We start from the raw sequence: 12337 nt of genomic DNA on the forward strand, positions 1-12337 counted from the left end.
TGCAAGCTGAGGGATGCGACTTCAGGACTATATCTTTATAACCAAGTAAGGGCCCACCTCTTTTACCTTGAACTCTGGGTACCAGGTACAAGTCCACAAGCAGCAGCCAGACTTACAGCTCTTCAAGCCCTTGCAGACAGTAGTGAGCAGCTGAACCTCCTTAGCAGACAGTGTTGACCAAAGCTCAGTTTCAGAGGAAGAATCTTTAAACCACCATGAAAAAAAAAAGTTAATCTCTGTAACATCAGGACATTTGTTTTTTGGCAAATAACACAAATAAGGCTGTGAAATTGCACACTGCCTTCTCCTTCAGAATGCAGGAATCCCTTTCTTTCACAAGGATAAAGTCTCCAAAAGCGGGCGAGGAGGGGGTAGGAGTGCGGGCAGAGCTGGCGGGCGCCGGCAGGGCCCGGAGCTGGTTAAGCACCACGGACAGAGGCCTCTGCCCACGGGGAGGGCGCTGCCCGCGCTGCCTGCCCACGGCTGTGCTGCGGCCCGGCCCGGCTCTCCGCACCCCTCATCACTCATACCACTGCTGCCACCTGCTAAGGGCTCTGGACACCTGCACCAAAAAGAGCAAAACCCAGCAGAACCCCGGCTCTGATTCTTCATTCAACAGCTGATGTTCCTCAGCCAGAGTGAAGTAGACTTGGCAATGAGGAGTCTTAAAGGTGTAAGTGCCAGAAACCGAGCACTTGAACTAAGAATTATTTCCACCTGAATTTTCTGAAACTGCAAGTCACTAGAGTCAGGGTGGCCCCAGTCATTAGGCAACCACTCAAAGATAAGCAAATGAATAGGACTTCCTAGCAATTACACTCTCTCACCAATCCCCTGTAAAAGGAATTAAACTGGGGATGAGAAGGCAAAGGAAAATGCTACTAACATGCATTACGTTTGCAGTTTTAAATAAAAAGCTTCACTGACTCTAGTACTACTTCCTGAAGGGGAATTTTCTTGAAGATATAATCAACAGAAGAAAGAAAAAAAATACTTTGAATTTACAAATTTTCCTGTACTACCTGTTTGTTTTAGCATGACACATACATCCCAGCTCATGAAGAATTAAGTTATCTTCAGAAGCAACTCCCCAGCCTTTGTGAATTCTATACTTTTTTCTCCCCCAAGTTAAAGCTGTGGCTTGCAATTCCTTTATAAGGTATTTATAAAAATGGACACATTTTTACTTAAATTGGCTCTCCTCCGTTCCCCAGCTGCAAAGTTTATCCTCACACACGTACAGGCTTTGGGGATTAAGCTTTTGCCAGAACCTGGAAAAAAAAGACTGAAAATGTGGTGGGAAACTAACCTCTCCTACATCAAGTGTTAGTGTTAAAATGACAAGAAATTATCCACATAATGATTGTGTTCCACATTTTTAATTTGAATACTTCATAGGCTCTCTACAGCTAACAGCGTGGAAAAGAGAATCAACCAGCCCCATGCTTTTGATATGGACTGGGAAAAAAAAAAAACGTGCTTGTCTGAATCAAGCATAGGAGAAGCTTCACATACTTTCACAATCTTCTGCTCATGGGCACCTCGGGATAGTGAGGACAGAAACAGGCCCCCCATGCGACTGGCTGCGGCGTGGGCTTTGCCGCTGCCTCCCCTGCTGCACCCACAGGAAGCAGGGCTGCTGCCATGGGTGCCGTCAGCCGCCCCCAGCGCCACGTCAGGGGGATCCCTGCTCCGCTGTGGCTTCCTGTGCCGTACCAGTGACGGTGGCCACCACCATGGAGCCTGCACGGCAGCCGCTGGCGTCCCAGGTCAGGCTCTGCCTCCTCTCCAGCCTGGGTGGTGGGCTGGAGGCGAGGGTGGTGGCGGGGAAGGGGTTGTTGCCCATCCAAGATGTTCAGCGCCATCAGTAGTGCGGAACCGAGCTGAGGCGTTTTGAGGCAAGCGAGGCACAGATTTGTCACAGTAACTCGCTGGGCAGGAGCAACGCCTGGCTGCCCACGTGCCGTGTCACTTACCGCTGCGGTGGGTCTCCAGCAGCCAAACGCCAGCGCAGGAGAGTGGCTCTGCAGCACTGGCCTCCGTGCCGAGATACATGCACACACTGCCACAAGGAGGGCACAGCCACAGGCAGGCTCTCGCTCAGATGCACTATGATTTAAGAGCCAAAAATAGCAACTAAAAATAATTTTAAATGCTTTCACAGAACTGTCAGTGAGCATGACTGCAGTGGGCTCAGAGGCCAAGAACCAGGCAGTGGCCCAGGACAGTGATTTCATAGCCAAGCTGGCACCCAGCACCCCTCCCAGGGCACCAGGCGCCTCCGCTGCCTGCACAAGCAAAGGCAGGGCAGGCTGGGGACGGGTGCGTGGGGTGTCAACCCCTTCCGAAGGATTTGGGTCTGACTGCAGCCTCAGCCCTGGCAAGGCTTTTAGAGCCCGGAATCTGCAGTAGATGGAGGGCTCCAGCGTGTACTGCTCAAGCAAGTGACTTTCCTCCCACTTCCATGCCACATCATTTGTTTCTTCAGTAACATAACTTCTTTTCGGTTTATCTGCACTTAGTAAGCAAGGTGGCAAATACTTTCACTAAAAAAAAAAAAAAAAAAAAAAAAAAGAGGCCCTCCAGACATCTCTGTCTGGGCAGTCTTGTTTCTAAGTGGAATTCATATTAGCAGTGGAAAACCAATACTTGGATTTTCTGATGATTCCCTCAGTACTACTTAATGCAGTACAACACTGTTCTCTGCTTACACAGTGCTACAAAGACAGACACTTGGCCCAAAGTACTTTGGGTGTTTAAAACCTCAGAGAAGATGAGTTTGGGGTTGCGTTTTTTTTATTATTTTTTTGGTAACCAAAGCTTTGTGACTTGCCTGAAGTAAAAAAGTGACTTACAGAACATGTATCTTGCTACTCCCAGGAGCAACTTCTCCATGAAGTTTCTATTGGTGCAGGCTACATTTTAGGCAAAAAGCTTTTGCATACACTAAAAAGTAAAAAAACAAACGTGGTTATCTACAAACAAACCACCATAAACCAAACCAATAAATATAGGTGCTGCTTTCATAAGCTTAATTGTTTAATGTCTCCATGTAACATTGTTAACATTTAAATGTCACACTCAATATCATTTCTAATCTATTTCAGTATGACAGTTTGTTTACTACCACCCTGGGGTAAGCTGCTGTGAGCCAGTACTTATTCTCTACTCGATGCAAGATTACACCTTGGGGAAATGTGATGCAATTTGCAAATTCTCCTTCATCCGGCTTCATCCTACTCTGTGTAATTTGATTTTTTGCAGAAAAAATAAAGTGCTGTAGCTGTAGCATGCCTTTCCCTCCAGCTGCACAGGCTGAAGGAAGCAGGCTGGCTCCAGCACCAGCCAGGCTGCAGTGCCAGCCCAGCACAGGGTCTGAAACACAGTTTGTAAACTCAACCACTGATTCAAGAGATATTACATGTGCTGATGCTAGATGTTACATGGTGACCCACATTTAGCTTTTTTTTTCATGTTATAAAATGTTTTATTTAACTTCTGTATCATCTTCTGAAAGGAAGGAACAGCACAGGCTAGCAAATGGCTTGGAAATAAATGTTGAGGCTTCTCTATTTCATACAAGGCAAAGCTGGAATAGTATTGGAATCATGCAAATGGTTAGGAGGGTTGTCCAAAATCAGGTCCTCAAAAATGATAGAAGAGACCCGAAGTTGTTGTTTATATCACCTCAGTTAAACCATCTGCTGGACATTATGAGTTCTGACATTGTTTCTTAATGACGTGATCCTGTCCTGTCCCTGCACAGAACCTACAACTCGGTGCAGCTGGGACTGCCATAGGGGTCCCCCTGGCTGCTAGAGCAAAGGCACAGGGCGGGCACGCCTTTTGGTTTGCTAAACCAGCCTGGAAGGGCAAGCGGAGCGTGCCAGGAGCGGCGGGGGGGGAAGGGCAGCCCTGGGAGGGAACCACCCGGGAGAAGCGGGTGCCCTCCCTGCCCCTGGTGCCGGGGTCCTCGCCCCATCCTGAGCCAGGGGTGGCCAAATGCGGCTGGGTGGGAAGCCCCCCGTCCCTTCTGCCTGCCGACTGCTGAGGCGGCCCAGTACCCAGACAAAGCTACTGCCTTTTTAACTGGAAAGGCACAAATTTAGCCCATCTGAAATTACAGACCGTTGTTCCCACATTTCCTACAGAGCCAGGAAAGGGAAGGGGGCACTGCCCCGGGGAGCTCTAAGCCCTGTAGATCTGACTTAGCCATTGGACATACCTGTTTCTTTCTGTTGATTCCCACTGATTCCACCCATGTCCACCAATGCCCTCCGTGCCGCGGTGCCCACAGCTCCAGCCCAGCCCACTGCTCTTCATCTATGTGTGATGGTTTGGGGCAACCAACCTGGGCTTTGCTGCTGGGAAGAAAGGGAAAAAAAAGCAAAAAGCCTTGGCTTTGGCCACAGAACAAAGCAAAATGTCGGGGTTTGGTTGCACTGAGGGTCTTTTCAGCTGGTTCCTCTGTTCTCTGGTATCATCCAGAGATGCAGCAATGGAAAGACCCGAACAGCACCAGCCCAGTGTGCCTTCATCCCTCAGCCTCTCCACCACGTGGGGCCAAGAGGAGCCTGATAGGAGACATGGTAACATCTAAATTAACAACTTAGACCGTTTTCCTGAATTGGTTGGAGACTGAGTTGTGCTTAAATCAGGCATGAAAAGCATGAGAGGGACAAGACAGGGTGGGCACAGACCCCCAGCTGCTGGAGCCCCAGGACAAGCCTGCATCCTGCCACTGGCCACAGCTGGAAGCAAAGCCAAGCTTCCATGACAAGGAGTCCCAGTTCAGGCTGGGTTCACACGCCTGGGGTTGCGCCCACCCTGGCGGCAGCAGCGGGCTCGGGGGGTGTCCCAGCCCCACACCCCCCACTGACTTGGGGGGCAGCGCCCATCTCACCGCCGGCACTGGGGGTGACGCACAGTCAGAACTTGCCCTCGTTATTTCAGTCACCACCAGGTTTAACGCTCAGCACAGCCGAAGCCTCTGAACAAGCTGTTTTGGTTCCCTTCGGGTCAGTGATGCTCCCAAAGGGCTGCGATCCCCTCTCCCGATCCGCCTCTCACCCAAGCCCCCAGCTCTACGTCGTTTCTCAGAACTGGGACCAGCTCGGTAGCTATCGCTTTCCACCCACACGAGCCAAATTGATACATGTCAGCTTTTCCCATTATCAGGTTTACGTTACTGTATTAATAGTTTGGGGGAATGATTTTATCTGCCTTTGGGGAAGATGCTACCCGCTCTCTGTGCAGGGTTTGCAGAACTGGGTGTTCCCAGCCAAGGGGCTCCCACTCCCCACAGCCCCCCAGGACCCCGCAATCCTCCAGGACCACCGCAGCAGTGCCGGGCCCCATGCCAGGGCACAGGCTGTGGGACCACAGACGGCTTTGGGACAGACAGACATACAGACACTGCACTGCGCTGCCCTGGATACACGCCAGCTCCTACACCTTCCTCCCGATGCCTGTGATGGGAAACCTCCAGGTTCCCACCTGGCTCTGACCCAGCCTTTCAATTTTGCAGGAAATTCGATGATTGAGAATCACCACCATCTTTTTTTCCCCAGTAAAATCAACTTTTTCGGGCTAATGTAAGCAATGAAACAGGAATGCCGCAGCCCAGCCCTATCGTTGCGACGTTAACTCTTCCAACACAAAAAGGATGCGGTGGAACTGGAAGCAGTTTGTTTGAAAGGTGAAGTTCAGCATTTCCTTGAGCTATGCAACACCTTGACTTCACTGAAAGCTTTAAAAAAAAAGGGGGGGTTAAACTTATATTTCTAGCTTTTCCACATCAATTTAACAATTTACATTTTACAAGCCTCTAACCAGGTATAAGGCGAAGGCTGGGTCTCCCCGGAGGGGGGTTGCCCGAGCCGGGGCCGCAGCAGTGCGGGGTGCCAGTGTGAGCAGAGCCACCGGTGCCGCCGGCATCGAGCCACTCCACCTGTGCTTGCAGCAGCACCTGGAAAAAGGCATTTGAGAATTTGGAGGAGAAATTAAATGAGCCATTTTGGTGAGCCAACCTTCTTCCCGACAAAATTCCCACTAACACCACAGTTCAGCCATGGTGAGAAATAACTGTGGGCTTACACCTGCTTTTCTGCTCCAGGATGTGGTGGTTTGAGTCCCTGAGTTACTGTTGGGCTTCTGATGTCTCTGGGATGGCATGAGACATCATGGGATGGCATGGGATAACATGGGATGGCATGAGACAATGTGGGATGGTGTGGGACGGCATGGGATGTCACGGCCCATGGGCACTGCACCATGCGAGGCTGCAAGGCGCCATGCCGAGCCAGGCGCTGCAGGAGCCATCCTCGCAGGATGGGATACGTGCTACAGAGCTGAGCAAGTCCTAGTTAAAACCCAAACACCCACACGGCAGAAAACCCCCTCAGCTACTTCTTCCTTTACATGCAAGAGCATTTTTTTGTCTGCAGATCTTTAACATCTTGATAAACATTTTGAGGTTTTGTTTTCTTTCAGATCTGACTTTGGCTACTTGAGCTTGTCAGAGCTGCTGTCATTATGACCAAATGATATGAATTTTTCTGACACATGGCTCGGCTGTTCCTCTTCAACAGCAGCCACACGCCATTTGCTTCTCCAAAGTGCTGCCATCACCTGTGATGCCCTTTTCTGCTGGTGATGGCCGAGCTGTGGCACGGGGCACTGCAGTGCTGCCATGTCACCAGGGCCATGCCAGGGCAAAGGGGCCAGGCAGGAGGAGAGGTCTTCCACACCAGCAAGGGGCTGGGGTGCCCTGGAAAGCAGCAGGAGACACTTGGGTGCTCCCACCTGCACCCCCTGATGGTGGTGTCCCCAGGCAGGTGGGTGCTGAGCCAGCTGCAGGTGCACAGGCAGCAGAGGTGCACATTCAAGTGCAAAAGTAAATATCTGCTTTCGTGTCACTTCGCCTCCTGGATTTCTGACCTGAGGGTGACACTGATCCCCGAGCTGCAGCTGCTGGGCACAGACCCACCTGGACAGCAAAGCTGTGGTGGGGAGACACCTCCAAATTCAACCAGATACTTGATGGGGTCATGTCGTCCTCCCGTGAGACATCGATATCCAAGGCAGGAGCCCGGCAGGCTTCCAGGCACACACATCCCAGAGCTGGTCCTTCTGTGTAGCTGTTTGTCTTTTCCATTGTGGAGACAAGCAAAACTTCACAGATATTTCTCTGCACGTAAGAAGATGGCTTGACTTTACACGGGTCTTGCAGCGCGCTTGGTTAAGTCGTGCACACATTCATCATTTTCCACATGCAGCATGTTGCAAACACACTCAATAGTAAACAGATACTCAAACATCAAAGAGAAATTCTCAACTTGTCCCAGTATCTCTTCATCTATCAATTAGGTGATTAAAATCTGCATGGTAGCTGAATAACAGATAACGTTGGTTAAGGGCGAAAAGTCTGCGCTGTCATTACATAATGCCTTCTTTGGGCCGTCGCGCCTCATCAGCACAGGAAGACACCTATATTTGGTACTCAATGGAGACGCCGGTCCTTCTTCGCACTATAAAAATGGTGCTTTGCCAAGCAGCGAGGCAGAGAGGCCCTGGCCAGCCAGCCCAGCCGGCACGGGAAGCACCCGGCAGCGGTGACAGGATGCTCCCCTTGCTGAAGGCTGCATTCATGCTCCTCTCCCTGCTCGAGCTCATCTCGTCCACCCCGCTGATGACCACCCTTCCCAAAGTAAAGCTGTCAGAGATCACCCACCGCATCCAACAGCTCAACTCAGGAGTACAGGTAAATGCTGTTACATCTCCTGGTGTTTCTTTGCTTACAGACAGAGGAACATTATTGATGATGATGATATTCCTTGGTGCTGAAGGCCAGGCACCGGCACTGCCATCAGGCATTCCTGACTGGTTCAGCCCGCTGCATCCCACCTCCAGCTTTGGGCACCCTGGCCCATCTCAGCCTAGACTTTGGGTGCTCAGGATTTGACCTGGTGGTACAGGAGGATGCTGGTGGCAGCCAGGGTGAAGTGTTCCACCTGACATCAGGCACATTGCAGGAAAAAATGCCGAGGAACAAGAGAACCTCCCCCAAACCTCCCTGTGCCACACACAGAGCTGTGTCAGGGTGACTGGGGCAGCTTGGTAATGGGGACACAGTGGCCTGGCACAGTGCGAGCTGCAGGGGGTTTCTGCTCTGCTCTGGTCCATAGCACCCACAGAGCACCCAGGGACCCTCCTGCCCCTTCCCAAACAACTGCTTGCAAATGCTGTGCAACCCCAGGGCCCGACTTCCCGGGAGCCTGTTATGGAACAATTTGCTGAAAGATGGGTCTCGGTGGTCAGCACCCAGGGTGCATCCGCACTGTGTCCTGCCGGAGGGACTGGGATATGGTGCCTCTTCCCAGGGGAGGGTGCAGCTGGCAGCTCCTGGGGAAGGTCTTACCTTGTAATGATGGTCTCTCGTAACAATGGCTCTCCCTTGTGTCACCTCTCCAGGTCCCTTGCAATGACACCCGAGTGGCACAGGTTGCCTTCACGGATCAAAAGGTAAAAGATGATAGAGACACAGGCAGAAAACACATTTTTAATACACGCCAACATCACCAGCACCTTCCTCACTGCAGTGCACAGCCCACGTAGCAGAGGTAGTTTTATTAGTCACCGGGCTAGAGCCGCTCAAGCACCATCGCTGGGGGCAAGTGCACAGATGGGTGCCGGCTGCGCCCAAGGACCTGCCCCCAGCCACCACCTCTGCCCCCAGCTCCCCTGCCCCCAGCCCAGGGCCCAAGTCACCGCACGGGGCTGTGATTACAGCCATAAAATGAAAACAGTTTAGAAAGTCTCTGTGAAACCTCCCACCAGTCCTGGACACCTCGATAAGTAGCATCAACTTACATCAAACACAGGGCTCTAATGATTTCTTCCCTGTGGTTTCCAGCTGTCAGAGCAGGAGCTGCTGTGCCAGGCTGCCATGGCACTCATGAAAGTCACCAGGTGCAGGAAGGACTACGAGCCCTTCATCATCAACTTGCAGAGCTTGCACGGCAAGACGGTAAGCAGGAGCCGCAGCCTCCCCGCTCGCCGCCCCACTGTGCGGCTCCAGCCCCCGGCGCAGCCTTGCCCCCGGTGCCAGCTCCGCCAAGCACGGGGCCCGTATCCGTGCCGGCTCCCCCCACGCACCCACAGGGCTGAGCAGGCCGGTATTTACCTTGCACGGGGCCAGACCGGGGCATCGCAAACCTGCGCGGCTCTGTGGGATAATTCACCTCCACGGGAAGGGGGTGAATGTCCCCGCCAGCCCCGGCCACCCCAGACCCGTGGCCACGGGGGTCACACTGCCAGGCACGGGGGCTGGGTGCTTGTCCTGAGCAAGGGATGAGTTCCCGACATCCTGGGGCATCATCCTCACAACTCTGAATTATTTGCTGAATTATTTATATGGAGACAGAAGCAATTGAAACAAAGCATCTTGTGTGGGCTGGTGGCCTGAGCTGCTACATCTCACTGTCAGCTCTGATGTATTTATGCTTTTCCTTCCCCAGAACTGCTCCCTGAGCAATGAAAACGAGATCTACCTGCGGAACTTCTTGCCGAAGCTGGGAAACTTCACCCAGGGGATGTACAGGCGCCTGGCCACGTCGGCTGCGCAGTGAGACAGGCACTGCTCCGGGGAGAGCGGTGGCTGCCAGCCCCCAGCCCAGGGATCTGACTGCTGGTAGCAATTCAGATCGGTTTTGCAGAGATCTTTTGCTCCTCGTTGCATGCACTTCCTCAGCTCCCCCCCAGCCCTCCTAACCCAGTACAATCCCAACAGCAAGTCCCAGCAGGTATGCCGGGCACACGGCATCGCTCAGCCATGATGGGAAATGTCCCTCCCCAGCATCTCCCAAGCCTTCCACCCAAGTGCCATGGCTCAGACATTACCCAGCCTCTGCAGGAGAGGTCTCATCAGGATGAGGCTGCCCTTAGCGCTCGCTTGCAGCCCTGCGGCTCTTCCAGCTGGCATGAGGCAGGATGCGACCCCCCAGGAGGGATGTGATCCCCGGGAGGGATGCGGGAGGGTTTGCCAGCTGGGAGGAGCTGAGCATCCATCCTGCCGGGCAGCGTGGCAGAAGGGCTGAGCTTTTAACTCATTCACCTTCTCCTGCAGCGCCTACCAAAACCAAAACCAAATTTTCTGTTTCCTGTTCCTCTTAATGAAGGGAGGCTTCTTCATAATCGCCTTCTCTTCCTAACGAGATCAAAATCTAGACTGAAATGATGCATTTTTTGCTAATGAGTTACTACAGCAGCTCAGGGCTTGGAGCCGGGGAAGTGCAGCATCCGAGAGCGGCAGCCGGGAGGGGAAGCAGCGGACGGAGTGGGACAGAACCGTGCGTGTAACCTCTAACGCGTCTTCTCTTGTCGGTGGGCTTTTAAGTTATTAATAGCGAAGATCAGGAAAGTCTGTAGGATAACTTTGGATCTAATGGGTGCTCATTGGCATCATACTTCTGGAGTTTATTTATTATTATTCTATTTTATTTAAATAATTTATTTTTATACTGCATAATCTAAAGATTCAAGACCAAAAAGTCTTAGCTGTTGAAAGATTTTCTTTGCGTGGGACCCAAAACAAAAAGGAAAAGCCAGTATTCAGGTATTTTAAGTTATAGAAGAGTAGTTCTGTGGAATACAGTCATATTTAAAATACTGCTACCTCGTTCTTAGGGAACTATTGCTTCCTAATTGCTTTTCCATGACAATGAATGTGTGCCGATTCATAATTTATTGTTCTTCCCTCTATTTAAAATATTTGTATTACAACAGAGTTAATATATTCAAATTACCATGTATTTAGATGTCTTCATTTTATTTTATTTTTTTTTCATTTCAACTTTGCACTGATGTTATAGAAGTGTCTCAGGGCTTAAGCAATAAACTACTGAGCAACGAGCTCTTGGTACCGATGGTTTACGCAGTTTATTGTTCTTACCTTCAGCAGTTAATGAGGAGCATCGGGGGTGCTGCCTCCTTGGTCAGTCGCACAGGGGACCGGGGGTTGGGGGAGGCCAGCATTTTTGGGGCAATATACAGCAAATCTGCCCAATCTGCCATTGAGAGCAAGCTGTCAAGAAAGCAAAAGACACCAATGAACCTTCCGGGCTTGCAGAAATTGTAGGAAAACACAGAACAAAAGGAGTGGCTGGAGGAGCGGGGATGCGAGTCCTTGGCTGGGAAGAGCGTCTTGTGCATGGGGAAGGGGCACGTGGCTCATCCCATGCCGAAGGGGAGTATGTTGGGGTGCAGCACGAGGTCTGGGGGGGGCAGCAGGGCTGAAACAGGCAGCAAAGCGGTGCCAGACGCCGGGGAAAGCGTGCTCGGCTGACGGGCGAGGGAAGGGACAGGGCTGGCGCACGGGACTAGAGCCTGCTTGGGTGCTAGAGCGGCCGGTACACGGACAGGAAACAAATAGGCAAAACGGCTGTTGGAAATTGTTATAAATGCAGGAGACTGCTATGAACACGTGTGACAGGGTGTTACCTGCACCCTTGGAGCTGCTCTGGATAAACCCCAGCGTTATTAGCACCAGCACCAGATGTGGCAGGCAACAGACATGCAAGAAAACAGCAGAACGTCCCCGCCGCTGCCAGCCGAAGCTTACCTGGGGCAGCGCATGATGCCCAGCAAACCCTCGTGCCCTTTTCCCCGTGGCTGTCCTGGAACCACTCCGGTTTGGGCTGAAGAAAGAGGGGGAAAGTCGAGCCAGTGCCCGTGGCGATGGAGCCCTGGGCTCGGTGGCTGCAGGAACGCTGGCGCTGGGAACCCGGGCAGGATCTTCGTGTGACGGAGATGCTCCCAACCACGGAGCGTGAGGGGGAGAAAAACTGAGGATACGTTTCTGAATCAAGCACCTTTGACAGGGCGAATGGCAGCAGGCTCATCCCCAGGATGACGGCTGGGATGAAGCACAGCGGGGGCTCCAGGAACAGGCCGTGACAAGGACCGCGCTGGGGCCAGAGACGCCCCTCCAGCAGGCGATGGGGCCACCACTGCCACCAGCCGCAGCCCACCCTTGGGAAAAGGACATAGGAATTTTGTCCTTCACTGGTGCAGCAGGCTGGCTCTGGCCAGGGCCAGGCCCCCCCAAGCTGCCCCATCGCCCCCTCCCCAGGAAAAGGCAGCAAGAGGTGGGGTTAGCGATCGCTCCCCAGTGCCCGCCACAACACAGTGAGCTTGGCCAGGGGAAATTAATTGCGTTAATTACCGATGGAACCAGAGTGACATAATGAGAAGCCAACCTGAATCTTAAACACGCCCCCCCCCCACCAGGGCTCCGCACCCCCACCCCAGCTGGGGCCCATGGGAGACAGCCACCCAT

At 52.4% G+C, this 12337-nt stretch overlaps 1 protein-coding gene and 1 long non-coding RNA gene across 3 annotated transcripts; one reads left to right on the top strand and one right to left on the bottom strand.

The window, feature by feature from the left end:
• Window positions 1–120: 120 nt before the first annotated feature.
• On the bottom strand, window positions 121–9682 carry LOC308067990. Of its 2 annotated transcripts, none has more exons than XR_013929815.1 (3): window positions 9552–9682; window positions 1977–8507; window positions 121–203 (listed from the first exon to the last, which is right to left on the bottom strand). It is a non-coding gene; the product is annotated as an uncharacterized lncRNA (long non-coding RNA). The 2 variants fall into 2 exon arrangements; XR_013929816.1 differs by lacking the exon at window positions 121–203 and having other exon boundaries at window positions 1982–2109; window positions 2856–8507.
• Window positions 7445–9645, top strand: LOC308067983 (uncharacterized protein; the record flags this gene model as incomplete). Its single annotated transcript, XM_080397802.1, has 4 exons — window positions 7445–7762; window positions 8473–8523; window positions 8915–9028; window positions 9519–9645. The coding sequence occupies 4 exons, from the start codon at window positions 7445–7447 to the stop codon at window positions 9627–9629; spliced, it is 594 nt and encodes a 197-aa protein (XP_080253928.1). The 3' UTR covers window positions 9630–9645.
• Window positions 9683–12337: the final 2655 nt, after the last annotated feature.

The sequence above is a fragment of the Falco punctatus genome (genome assembly GCF_963210335.1).
Source record: "Falco punctatus genome assembly, chromosome: 8".
In the NCBI taxonomy this organism is placed as follows: Eukaryota; Metazoa; Chordata; class Aves; order Falconiformes; family Falconidae; genus Falco; species Falco punctatus.